Source organism: Lipotes vexillifer, unplaced genomic scaffold (genome assembly GCF_000442215.2).
Source record: "Lipotes vexillifer unplaced genomic scaffold, Lipotes_vexillifer_v1.1 scaffold943, whole genome shotgun sequence".
NCBI lineage: Eukaryota > Metazoa > Chordata > Mammalia > Artiodactyla > Lipotidae > Lipotes > Lipotes vexillifer.
Window position 1 is genome coordinate 1,264,598 of NW_006776793.1, and position 13,489 is coordinate 1,278,086.

Genomic DNA, 13,489 nt, shown 5'->3' on the forward strand with positions numbered 1-13,489 from the left:
AATCTCCAAGGAACAGGTTACAAATAAGTGTAAGAGTTTCTGCTGCCTAGAAATGGGGACACAACTTTCTGTGTTTGGAGGAGTCATACTAAAGTAAGACATTGCAGATCTCTACAGAGAGAGGAACTATACAAAGGAGATACTCTTATTTTAGTAAGGAATATATGAATAATAAGTATTTATCCTAAAGACTGCAGAACCAAATGATGAACAGGAAGAAAGTCCATTAAAGATAAACAGCATATATAATATTTGTATCCTAGAAACAAGGCAATAGGATGTCCTGCTAAAAGGAGTAAACAGATGTGAGATAAAAGGTGAAAACAAAACAGTCTTATGCTGTATTCTTAGCATATAACATTTATATACAAAATTTAATATAGTATGTAAGATAAAATTTATAGACTCCAGAAATGCCTTTGGAATTACATTTTAGTGGTATGTTTTTAGCGTTATTGAAGGTTGATATATTAAAAATGAACTGTCATGTAACAAAAACTTCTGATTTGCTGTTATATTACTGCTAATTGTCTTTTATTCCCTAGTTCCTAAATATTGAAATTCCTCTAAATTTGATAATAAGAACAAGCTTTTGTCACTGAAAGAGCTGTAGGATTCCTTCTTCTAGATAGTAATAATATTATAATCTATCCACCTGCCCTTTCTGCTTTCGGACCAAGAACTCAGTCAAATTTAACGTTCAATCACAATACCTAATTCAGTCCTGGTGGGATTTCTTCATTTCATGGTTGATTTTCTACTACTGTTTTGAACAATTTATGAAATCTACTTTTTAAAAATTGTAAATAGCCTCAAATCTTCTATGATGTAGAGTATAAATGGAGAAGAAAATTTGTAATCTTCCCTTTTTACCTGAAGATGACCATATTCCTCATAGGAGAGAATCTCATCTCCTGTATGTACGTTGAAAACAGAGTGAAGACATGTTGTCGGGCGTGGATCCTGCTTAAACTGCTGGACCTAGAATGAAATATAAAATTTGAATAATGCTACTAATTCACATTCTTATCCAAGATCAGAGATTATAAATTATTTTTCAAGACATTTTTTAATGGGGAAAGCAACAGCTTATAGACAGAGGATAGAAAAAAGCAGAAATGTTATTACTTTTTCTAAAGAAACAAAACACAGACAACTCATAACTAGTAATTTAACAGTTAACATGATTGTTAAATACTTAATTGATATTTCACAAACATAGCAACTCAAGTGTAACAGGGAGCTTGTTAATATAGTAGCATTGGCTTTTGTAATGTTTTGCATCTTATTTTAGAGTCAAATAACGGTTTACTCTGTGGGACAGGATTTCAGGGATTGTATCCCACTGTACTGCTATTTGGAAATGCTTACATGACACTCAATGAAAGAGTGCTTCAGGCGACATTCTAATTCAGTAAGTGTTCAAAACTTCAAATGCTTTTTCTTTCTCCAAGGATCACAAATTGTAACCCATGCTCTTGTCAACGTGTTTTCATTTTTTTGCCACACATACTCTCATTTCTAAGGCACCAATTCCAAGCGAATATAGGCCATACCTTTACTTATTAACTAAACAAAAAATTTAACCATTTTAGAATATTAAGTAATTACTAAATGACAAAAAGACAAACTCCAAGAACAAACAGATATTAATTCAATTCGGCAAACATTTACTGACCAGTTATATGCCAAGTATGCCAAGTACTAGTTCCTCGAAGTATGAGATGAATAGGAACAGAGAATGAATAGAATGACACATAGCTCTATGTAAGGCAATGACTTTCTTCTCTCTTTGATGGTATCTGGGTATTCATGATCTTGTCTTGTTTCACTTGGCTAAGGAACCACATAGAACCATATTCTCTTCTCTACCTTCAAATTTCTTCTCCATCCTTAAAGTGTTATCTCAAAAAAACCCACAAAACCTTCTTTTATAAAGTCCCTTCTGAACCCCAACTAAAATTCCTTCCTCTGGACTCCTACATCAGGGTGCTTATCCCTCAATTGTTTCTCCAATCTTTTATTTTTATTAGTTGTCTGTATCTCCCACTATCTTACAAGCTTCTAGAAGTCACACTATCCAATATGGTAGCCACTAGCTACATGTGACTAATTAAATTAAATTACAATTATATAAAATTTAGAAATTCAGTCCTTCAGTTACACTGGCCCCATATCAAGTATTCAACAGCCACATGTGACTACTGACTTCTGTAACTGTTCAACACAGTAACAGAGAACATTTAGATCATCACAGAAAATTTATTTGACAGTACTGTGCTAGAGGGCTAACACACCTTTACACCCCCAAGAGCCCTGCACAAACAAATAAGCTCTCCCTATGGTTGAAATCAACAAAATGAAAGTCAGGACCTATCAAAAGATAATCAGAAATGAGAGGGTGAGGGTAAAGGTAGGGATGTACACCCTCTATCTATGTAGTGACCAAGCTATCCAGTGTTAACTCAGAGAAGGTGAGAAGGGTACCCCTTCTCAGTATCTGAAACTGCTGGCAATAGTCTTAGACCAGCGGTCCCCAACCAGGGACCGGTTTCATGGAAGACAATTTTTCCACCGACCCACTGGTGGGGTGTGGGGGGTTGATGGTTCAGGTGGTAATGAGACTGATGGGGAGCAGTAGATGAAGCTTCAATCGCTCACCCGCTGCTCACTTCCTACTGTACCCGCCCAGTTCCTAACAGGCTGCAGACCAGTACCCATCCACGGGCCAGGGGCTGGGGACTCCTGTCTTAGACTACACAAATAGAAATCAATGTGGTCACTACTTTCACAGTACCATGACTATTATCTCAAAGTGTTGAACATTATTCTGGGCTCATAGACAAAAATGTGGTTAAATTAAAACAAAATACATTTTGCCCACTTGATAAGGATCTAGATGGATAAGGTTTTCTTAGTTTAATAAAGTGATTGCTGCAGTTGACAAGGCAGTGTCTGTCATTTGTCTTCAAGACACACAAGTACCCAGCATGAGAATTTATATTCATTCAATCACTGTGTCAGGGGAAAAGCAATTACTAAATGATTAAAGATGCTCAAGTAGGGAATTATATAATTATGCTTTGAGTCTTAAAGCTGTTAAAGACAAATAATTTAAAATTTCAGAAAAAATAAAAGACCCAAACTCTATAAGCTTTGACAATTAATGGGGCATACTGTATGTAAAATACAGACAAAAAGTACTCTTGAAAGCAGTCAAAATCAAGAGGACATCAATTAGAATTGTATGATATCTGGCATTTGGCAAGTAAAAATAAAGAATAATTAAGTAAAATTTTCTAGATTAAAAAAATTGAGAATAATGTTTTTTCTTCTTGTATTTTATTTAGACTTTTCCTGAAAACTTTAATCATTGTGAATAAGCAGTTTATCATTCAGGAAAAGGTACTGAGTATGCTGTCATCCATTCTTAATTTATAGACTTAAAATATGCACTTAGGTGGGAAAAATCATCTCATAAGGGAATCCTGGAAAAATAAACTTTATGAAAGTTTAATGATTTCTCATGAATTAGAAACTACTTGGCAGCATTTTAAACAAATTTTTGAAGGAGGTAGAGACAGCAACATTCATAGCCTATTGTAAAGCGAATCCCTGCCCGCTGAGCTAACTGCAGACTAAATCAATTTTGAAATCTGAATGCTTCTCCTTAAGAAGTTTTAATAAAAATAGGTATATGAACATTTAAAGGTAAAAAACGACCTAATGTTAATAAGTAGAAATTAATACAAGCAGCAAGCCAATAATAGAAATCAGATTGCCCTACATTCTTCAAATCAAGGAAAACTCTATTCATTCAAATTCATAATGAATTAAAATATCTCCTTTAGGTAGTATTATTAGAAAATATGTCAGGAAGCATGCTTTACAATGAGAAGCAACAAAAGTGGAGAGCCTCAGACTTTCGAAGTCATGATTTTACTTCAGAAGATGAGCCTTAAGGTCAAAGAGCACTTGAACACTACAAATATGTTTTACTTTAGTTTTAAGTGATGGCCAAAAGATATAATTTCATATTTAAAAATATGGTAACTGGGGTTGGTGGTGGTGGGATGAAGTGGGAGATTGAGATTGACATATATACACTAATACGTATGAAACAGACAACTAGTAGGAACTTGCTGCATAAAAAAAAATAAAATTCAAAACAAAATAAATAAAATGCAATTAAAAAAATAAAAATATGGTAACAGTCTCTACTGCTATGGAGTCATTAAGGAAATGGTGAGCACCAATAAGAGGTGAGGGTATGGTGGGACACACTGAGCTGGGTGCATGGTTCATTCCAACTGAGTCGTATGTGGATTACAGTAATATTCTCCATGCCTACTCTAAAGGTTATGGGACTCAAGAAAGATTCTAACAATGAAAATGTTTTAAAATTTGTAAAACCCTACATTTTGTAGTATGCAGAAATACCTAATCCTAATGTGACCTACACCTTCTTACAACTCACATTTATTTTAATAGTCTACCATCATACCTACATAAGGCAAAAAATGATAATCCTTTGTAATTTACAGAATTCAAGACAGCTTAAGTCACATTCAAGTGTATTCAAAAGAAAACATAATTGTGAATATTGGTTAGGAAAGTTGAATAATATTTAGAAAAGGACATTAACAATTGGTTAAACAAGTCACAAAGAAAAAAATTTATATTACACAATTTTCTTCCTTTTGATAAACAATTATAATTTAAGTCCCTCAGCCTGGTTAGCAAACATACGAAATTCATGGCTCTCACAATGTTTCCTTGAGAGAAAAGTTGAATTCATAGACATAAAGCATCCATGAAGTGATAAATGTGAAATAAACAGTAAACTTCTCACATAAGAAAAAATAACTTAAATCACACTTACTTCAATCTATACGACATACAAGTTTAATTCAAATATGTCAATATGACATAATACTTTATTTCAAGCATTGAAAAACCTTTATAATAATGATTTGCAAAGTCAAATCGCAGTAGACAGATTTCAGGTTTTTCATATATCTCTTATTATCAGCTGTGAATAAATTTACTTTCTCTGCAAACTAACATTGTTTGGTTGCCATTTTCTGGTGACAGAATATAAGTGTTTTGCTTTTTTTTCATTTTTACTTCATACACAGGGCTTAAAAAAATGTGCTACCACAAAAACAATATAGTATTCATATGACAGAGATATACAAAACATTAAGTGATCAAAATTGCCTGCATTAATTACTGAAGTGCATCTTTGCTAATGAATCATCAAACCTGGGAGTGGTCTTGGGGAACCATGACACACTGATGTAAATATTCAGTATATGGATGCTTACTATATTAGGACCTGGAAACACAGAGGTGTATGTAAGTAGGGGGAATATCACATTATATTTGTATAGAGCTTTACAGTTTAAATAAAGTTTTACTATGCATATTATTTCTTTAATTTCCAAAATAACCCTGTAAAGTTTGCTGTTTTCTAAGCCTATAATTCCTGCTCTCTTTACATGTAAATGAATGAAATTATTATAGTCTTAAACTAAAGTTCACTTAAGCCAGAGTACTCATGTCCAAAAGGAATTTTGATAAGGATTTTCTTAAGTAATACAATATTGGTTAGAATTATGGATATCGTGAGGTTCCTGAGAAACTGAGTATTTATCAAGCAAACACCAGATGCAAAATACAAACAAATTCAAGCCCAGATAACAGTTCTCAATCAATCTCATTTAAGGTATTTCTTCAATTTCAGTATTTCAAAACCCTGGGCTGGGAAGGCAGAGCTGTTTTAACCTATCTAGACTGCCCTAGGACGTGGCTTTACCTTTTGAAAGTACATTCTTCTTCAGAAGATGCTATTGCTATATTGGTTAAATTAATGCCTCAAAATGATGTGAGAATTTCAGTCCACACTATAGTGTTTTTACCTTATCGGCCTGACGCATATAGCAGTAGAGAATTCCTCTCATGCATTTTATAGCCGAGTGCTCCAGCTCATGGGTCCTTCCCTTGTCATCATCAATGCGCCTGGGTGAGAGAGATAACTCATGAGACAAATTGAAAATGCATTTGAAAAGGAAGCAGAGCTTTTGGTAATTAAGTATTTAACTATCTAGCTAGCTAATCCTATGTTCTGGTGACATCTACTAATTCTGTAACAGTGAAACTGCAATTTCCCAGCAGATGTAGAAATGCTGGGAAAAAAAAAAAATCCCATGATGAAACTTGCACAAATTTCTCCTTCTCTTAAGGAAGTAAGCCAATTGCTTTAAAAATAGTATATAATATTTTCAACACTGACTTGGCTGAAACTTTAAAGGATACTTCTATATTGGAAAAATCCACCAAAAGATTTTTAAAATTCACTGTTACAAAGTAGAGGCAATTTAAAATATCAATCCCTTTAGGTTATGCAATGGCCACTTGGATTCAATGAAGTGTAGATTAAGGTAGACACATGTCTTCTTTGTTCTGTCATGTGTTTAATAATGCCAGGCCGGGCACTTCAGTCAGTAATGCCTTCAGCTAAAACATGCATCCAGTATGATACATGATGCATTTGGGCATAAAGTTTTATATTCTTAGGTCTTAGTTTAAAATCAATTGACCATAGTTTACATCTCTTGCTTTTAAAAAGAAAAAAAACAGCTAACACCTAACTATTAAACTAGGTTGAGATGTCCTTCTGTCTTTAAGTTCCTTTATTATTGATCAGTGGCCTTCAAAAAAGAGGAATGAGAGTTACCCACCAATGAAAAAAATAGAAGTAGTTTATTCATTGTTTTACTAAATCTTAACTAAAAATATCTGGCCATCATCCTCACTTGATAAAAAACATCACCTGTCTCCTTATTTAAAAGTATACTATAATTACCTCCTCTTTCAATTACAGATCTCACACACCAGTAATGGAAAGAAGGATGATCATTTTAACATGGTACAGTGAATGTCAGTAAAGAGTAAGTTATTTGTCATTGGAACATCATTCCTCCTTTCATATGCAGGCGATAAAGTAAAACTAGTATGATTCTGCTCTGTGATCTATTTTCCCCCGATGTCAGAGCCAAGTGTTAATAGAAACAAATTATGGCACGGATAACAGTGGACGGGGCACTGATAAATGAAGGAAACAGCACATCTGGAGTATAATGAGCTCAAAGAAATGTTCTGTATATAATTCCCACCTCACCATAAAACAAAGAAATAATTCAGGAAAAAAAAAAAGTCAAGTTTTTCTAAAATTGCCTTTAAAATAATTATCTGCCCCTAATTTCCACATACATTAAACGACGACTAAAATATTCCAGAATAATTTAGCCACAATAAGGAATCCTATTTCAATGAAGCTTTCGAGTCTCTCCTTAGTTCTACAAATAATAGTGGTAACCAGAAGAATATTTCTCTTCTGACTTAGAAAATAAAAGAACAGTTGCATTTGAGTAAAAACATTTAGGCAATTAGTATATATCTATTCCCTTTCTTAAGAGTTAAAATGAACCTAGTGATCCAAAATAATTCCTCTATTTTCTACGAGGAACTGGCAATATTCTACTCTCTTTAGCCAGCTCTGTGGATGCACATTCAAGTTTTAATATGATCTCAATAATACTTTTAATTTTAAAAAACAGATAAATAACTTTAAATTTAACTTTAGTCAATATATTGATCACAAGCTATGTGGAGATGTTGATCAGGTATTTCTACAATATGAAGTATTGAGTTTATATCTGAACCAGAATTCCATACTTATAAATATATAACTAGTGAAGAAACTAAACACTTGAATCCTATCATTGGTGCATTATTTCCACACAGCCAAACTTCAAGGAAAGAAAATAAGAATACTGTTTGGTCATGTGACTTGACTGTTTACTAGCCCTAAGCTAGGGCCACCTGTTATATTCAGTTCCTAAAATAGCAATAAATCTGACAAGGGAGGGAACTGTCTAACTTCTTGCATGAAGGCATCCTCTCTCTCCCTTAGACAGTACTGCAAGGTATCTTGTCTGCCTTGAGTTTTGTATTTCTAATATATGCACATTTAAACAGTCTGAAAGTACTCCTTCAAGTCAATACTCTTTTTAAAAAAATTACTTACTCTTCTCAAATATAAAAAGTAAACTAAATTCCAGATTTAAACCCTAACTTAAAGTCATGTTTTTTTCTAGAAGTTATATTAGAAAGAACAAAAAATGCGAAAACCCTACATGATACTTTTTAGTATGGCATAAAGTATAGGTTCAACTTTCTTTTAACAGATTTTGTATAATTGACTAGGTTCAGGAACAGTTTTAACCTAAACCATGTAAATCAATATAATTATTTATAAAATAAAATAATTATAATGGTTATAATTATATAAAATATAAAATTTTATTTATATTAATTATAATTATATTCACATATAATTATAATGTAATATAATATAATTATACATAGTGTAATATAGATATAGTATAATATAATTATAATTTTAAACAATGGCATATTCAGGACTACAACTTTATATGTAAATGACATTTTAAGAAGTCAAACATTTTAGTAAGTATTTCTTCCCTTCTCTAAAATAAAACAAAATTACAAAGTGAAACTGTAATATTACATTTAAGGAAAACTATTTCAAAGTGTATTTTTGCAAATAAGTTACTTCATTGTCTCCTGACTTTATCCAATTATTTAATTAAATAACATCAAATTATACTCCTAATGTATATGAAATATAAATGTGCATAAAATAATCCTTTTAAGCCCTCAGTACACATGCACACACACACAAATTCAAACAGAAGTGAGGTTTCAAGAGATTTTTGACAAGACTGATTGAAAACTAATACAATTAGAAAAATCAAATTACTTCCATTTTCAAAAATTAATAACTTTATATTATGCATTCATTACCAATAAGAGATTGATATAAATTCCTGAAGAGAAAATACTGATAGCTTAATTTTTGAGGAATTCTACCTAATATAATCTATATGATTTCATTAGCATTTAAAAGTAGAACTGGAAACAAAATTCTACAATTTTACAACATGGGGATTCTCTAAACAAACTATCACAACATAATATTGTGAAAGTAAAAAGGGCTTCATAGTAATTTTGTGGTAAGTACCCTTGCATTTATCCAAATAGAACACATTTTGCTTGCTAGTAAAACAAAAAATCTGCTACTTTAACTACGTAAGAAGATAAATTATCCAGGGAATTAGTACTTAGATAGTGTCCCCAGCAAAGAAAAGATTTTAAATTCTCTATCAGATGTTTGAAGCCTCCTGGGAAAAGACCGGTACTCTTGGTTTTTTTTAAGCAATTTTCCCCCAACATTTTATTTACAAAAATTTCAAATCTATAGAAAAGCTAAAAGAATGTTACAATTACTCTTCACCTGGATTCAACAGTTGCTAAAATTAGCTTGCATTCTCTAATTTATTTTCTGCAGTATTTGAAGTATCATTACCCACACATATTTCAGAAGTATCTCCTAAAAACAAGAACATTCTCCTACATAACCATAATATCATTATCATACCCAATGAATTGATACTATAATGTCTAATATATAGTGTATATCAAATATAATTCAATTATCCCCAAAATATACTTTACACTTTTTTTAATGCGTGATTCAATCAAGGTTCACACATTGCATGTAGTTCTCATAATCTAGCCATCTTCACACCTATTTTCTAATCTTCTATGATTACTACATTTTTTAAGAGCTCAGGCAAGTTGTCTTACAAGTAATCACAATCTGACTTTGTCTGATTGTTTATTTACAGATAGAGCCATTTACACATTTTGGTAAGAAGTCAATATGGGTAATGTGCCACATCAGGAGGCACCTAATGTCAGTCTGTCCCATTACTGGCTTGACTACTTGGTTAAGGTGCTACTGGTCCTAAGACTAGTAGTTGTTAGACATTTAATGAAGCTACATTGTGCTTACATAGAATATGGTAAAAAAACGCTGGTAGGGACATTAGCAAACAAGTGCTGAAGGTGACTGCCTTTATATTATCTCACTATTTGATTTTCTTTACAAGTGCAACACATCAACGATTTAAGACAGAGGAATTATGTTCATGTGAAAGACACAATTTTCAAATCAGAAGTACATGCATGTATCACCTTCAGAAAATTAATATTCAGAAACGGTTAAAGTGTATCACTATTGACTATGTGTCAGGACCCACAACAGATGCTTTCCATATATAATGAAATAAATGAAGTAAGGAGAACATTTGTATTGTGAAAAGATTTATTTTTCTTTTACTCTATGAAATAATTATTTGACTGACAACCAGATTATTAAGTGATAACTCAAAGAAGTATAGTAAGAAAAACACTAAACTGGGAGAGCGAAGGACAAGAGTCCTGGCCCTGGCTCTGTCATTAACTAGTTGTGCAATTTTGAACAAATCTGTTAACTATTCTAGGCCCTAGTTTTATCATCTGTAAAATTCAATCACCATCAATTTCCTCTGTGATTGAAACCAATCAACTCAACGAGAATGGGCAATCCATTCTGTCAAAGACTAATGATGATTTACAAACCTAGAGATGAGAAATTTTGGTCACAAACTCATAGAATGTTAGAACTTGTCTCATGTAAATCCTTAGGAAAACTGAAAGGTTTAGAGTCCTAAAAGGAGATGTGAGCAGTTGCAGGTAACACAGTGACTCAGCAGCAGAGCCAAAAGATAGCTGCCCAATTTGTCTTGGGGCTACAAAACCCTATTACCTAGACTTGGAGTTACTAGTAAAAGACACACCAGCTTACCTGTATGCAAGAGCCAAAGCCCAGGCCCCAGCAGCGCAGTATAGACTGTCATGGATCTTGGCCTTCTGATCATCACCACATGTTTTTGTGGGAAAGAGACCTGTGGCTGGACTTTGATACAGCAGCAATGTTGACTTGACTGAAATTGAAAACAAGAAAACGAATGAATTGTAAAGCCATCCATTTCCCTTGAGCTGAAGGTTTTAAACTTCTTTGGTTTCCTCATCCTACAATTTTGTTGTTTCTAAACTTAGCTGTAGTATAAAACTTTTGAAAATGTAGAAACAACTCTGGGTAAGTAACTGCAGCCTAAGCAGGGATCCACCCTGCATGAAGGGGTCTTTCCACTTTTGAGGAAAGAACTCAGCTAACTGGCATTTAAAAAGCCTTTAGCACATCCTTCTTTATGTCAGTAAGTGTTATAAGGCAACATCAGATACAGAAAAAAAAAGATTAACCAAAAAACTAAGTATATTTTCAAAAATAAATTCAATAGGGAAAAATAAAGCAAATATACAACAAAGAGTTGTATACATTTGCTAAATCCAAAGCTAACTCAACCCTAAACAGGCCAGAATCCTGTTTTTCACTGATGACTAATTCGTACCTGAAGAGCAATGTATTCATTTTACATATTATATTAGTGATATGTTTAACATTTTAAAACTGAATCCCATCTTTATATGACATGAAAACAGAAAGCGAATAATTATTTTGTGAACATTCAACTTAAGTCAAAGAAGTCTGAAATCAGTGTTTTCCAGTTGTCCGTCAGTATGCACAGGGATGGTTCCAGGACCCACCATGCATGAGAAAATCCTCAGACACTCAAGTCCCTTATCTAAAATGGCTAATAGAGTAGGCCCTCCTTATCTGCAGGTTCTGCATCTGCAGAAACAGAAAGCAAACTCTACTACCTTTTATAAAACAGGCCTAAAACAGAAAAATAAACACACTAAAATTACATTTCCTAAAAGCTATTTTATTCCTGTCTAACTATAAATGGATGAGTAATGTTTTTCCCCAAAATAAATTAAGTTACTCTAATCTAGATTGGCATATGTTAACTACTTTAGGACAGTTTTTCAAAGGTCTAAAGTACTCTGGTCCATCACAGAGATTAAAGACTTAAATTTCTTTTTCTTTTTTCAGACTAAACTGACATTATCATTTCTTTCAGAATACGAGGGTATTTATTATTTTTCGCAGAGTAAAAAACTGGTCCTCATAGTCCAAAGTAAAAAACTGACATTTCTTCTAAAAGGCACTTTAATCTCTTTAGCTAGTTATGGCTACAAAGATCATAAGTATATATAAGAATATATACCAGAATCTTGACCAAAATAAGTTGAAATAAGGTTTTACATGATGCTGACACAAAAAAATCCTTCTCCTTAGTGAGACAAATAAATCAAATTTTATATTTGACATACTAGGCCACATAAATGGCACAAGAAGCAAACTGACAAAAACAAATTCATAGGCATTTCCAACTTATGGTCTGATGAACAAAGAGGAGCCCCCTAAATACATACATATCTCAAAGTTGCTTGCTCACATTAAGTAACAAAATTTGTCAGGTTGATCCTGACAAAAACAAAACAGCAACCAAAAAAACAGGGACCTGATATCAGTAACAGTAACCTGAGATTACCTTTTGAATCTCAATGAATTAGAAATGGATGTAAAAGGTTCAGGACTACATAGGAACCATGTATAGGTAAATAAGCAAGGAATACTTCTACAAAATCTTTGTGTAAGAATTATTCAAGAGACAGCCTCTAGTTCTCAAATCTGGTAATATTTAGGAAGGCTAAAAGGACACAGAGGACACTGGTGACAGTTTCAAAATGATTCAGGGGACATATATGACTTGTCAGATTCCTTCTATAGTCCCCATATCATATGCAATTGGAATATGTAGCTGTCTAAGCACTGAAACTTCCCCAACATCCAAATGAGAGAACATCATCTATATAATATATATAATACAACTAAGGCATAGCTACCTAAGGACATGTTTTCCTCAGGTTTTGCTTACCAATTCTGTAATAGTGATCCAATTTATCCCACAGAGTTTCATTATCAGGTCTCGGAAGATTAATGCTTTTAAGAGGTTCATAAACTGAGCCTGAAAGAAAAATGAAAACCCATCAAATTCAATCATTTTCATCCAGATAAACAAAGAAACTTCTAAACAAATGAAGAAGCTCTACTTAGCAATCGAATTTTCATTTTTATAGTGAACTATCACATTTCACTACTTGTCAAATTTGGGGTGGGAAAAGGAAGAAGAAGAAAGCACTTGTAGTATTTCTAAATGTTATGAGCTATCCTCCTCCTCACCCCCAGCAGTCAAGCCAACTAACTCGTGCATACTGGTTCTAACATCTCAAATATCACTAATACTCCTGTGGTAGTCCAGTAGCTCAATAATTTCAGTTCCTTCTGAGAAATATCAATATATCTACTTACATGCCCTGAAATCCAAACCGTATTCCTTATCCTCATGCATTATTAGGCAGTTTTCTGTCAAACAATCATACCCCCAAAACCTCAAGGAAAAAGATACTGTATATGTTCCAAAGTCATCCACTTCATGAATATTCAGATAGTTTTCATACTGAAAGCCTGAAGCCTCCACTTTCTCCTAGGTAGATAATACTTGCCTTATTATCTAGACTATAAGCAGAAACCATTTCTACTTTTCAG

General features: G+C 33.0%; 1 protein-coding gene across 1 annotated transcript in view; it reads right to left on the reverse strand.

The window, feature by feature from the left end:
* The window catches only part of PHKB (phosphorylase kinase regulatory subunit beta), a 161,282-nt gene extending 148,361 nt beyond the window's left edge, over window positions 1–12,921 (reverse strand). The window contains exons 1-4 of the mRNA XM_007450635.1: window positions 12,819–12,921; window positions 10,778–10,916; window positions 5,922–6,021; window positions 874–981 (exon numbers count right to left, since the gene is read on the reverse strand). Coding sequence (XP_007450697.1) covers window positions 874–981; window positions 5,922–5,963 — 150 coding nt within the window. The 5' untranslated portion in view covers window positions 5,964–6,021; window positions 10,778–10,916; window positions 12,819–12,921. The remainder of the gene's footprint in view (window positions 1–873; window positions 982–5,921; window positions 6,022–10,777; window positions 10,917–12,818) is intronic.
* Between the last annotated feature and the right edge of the window lie 568 nt (window positions 12,922–13,489).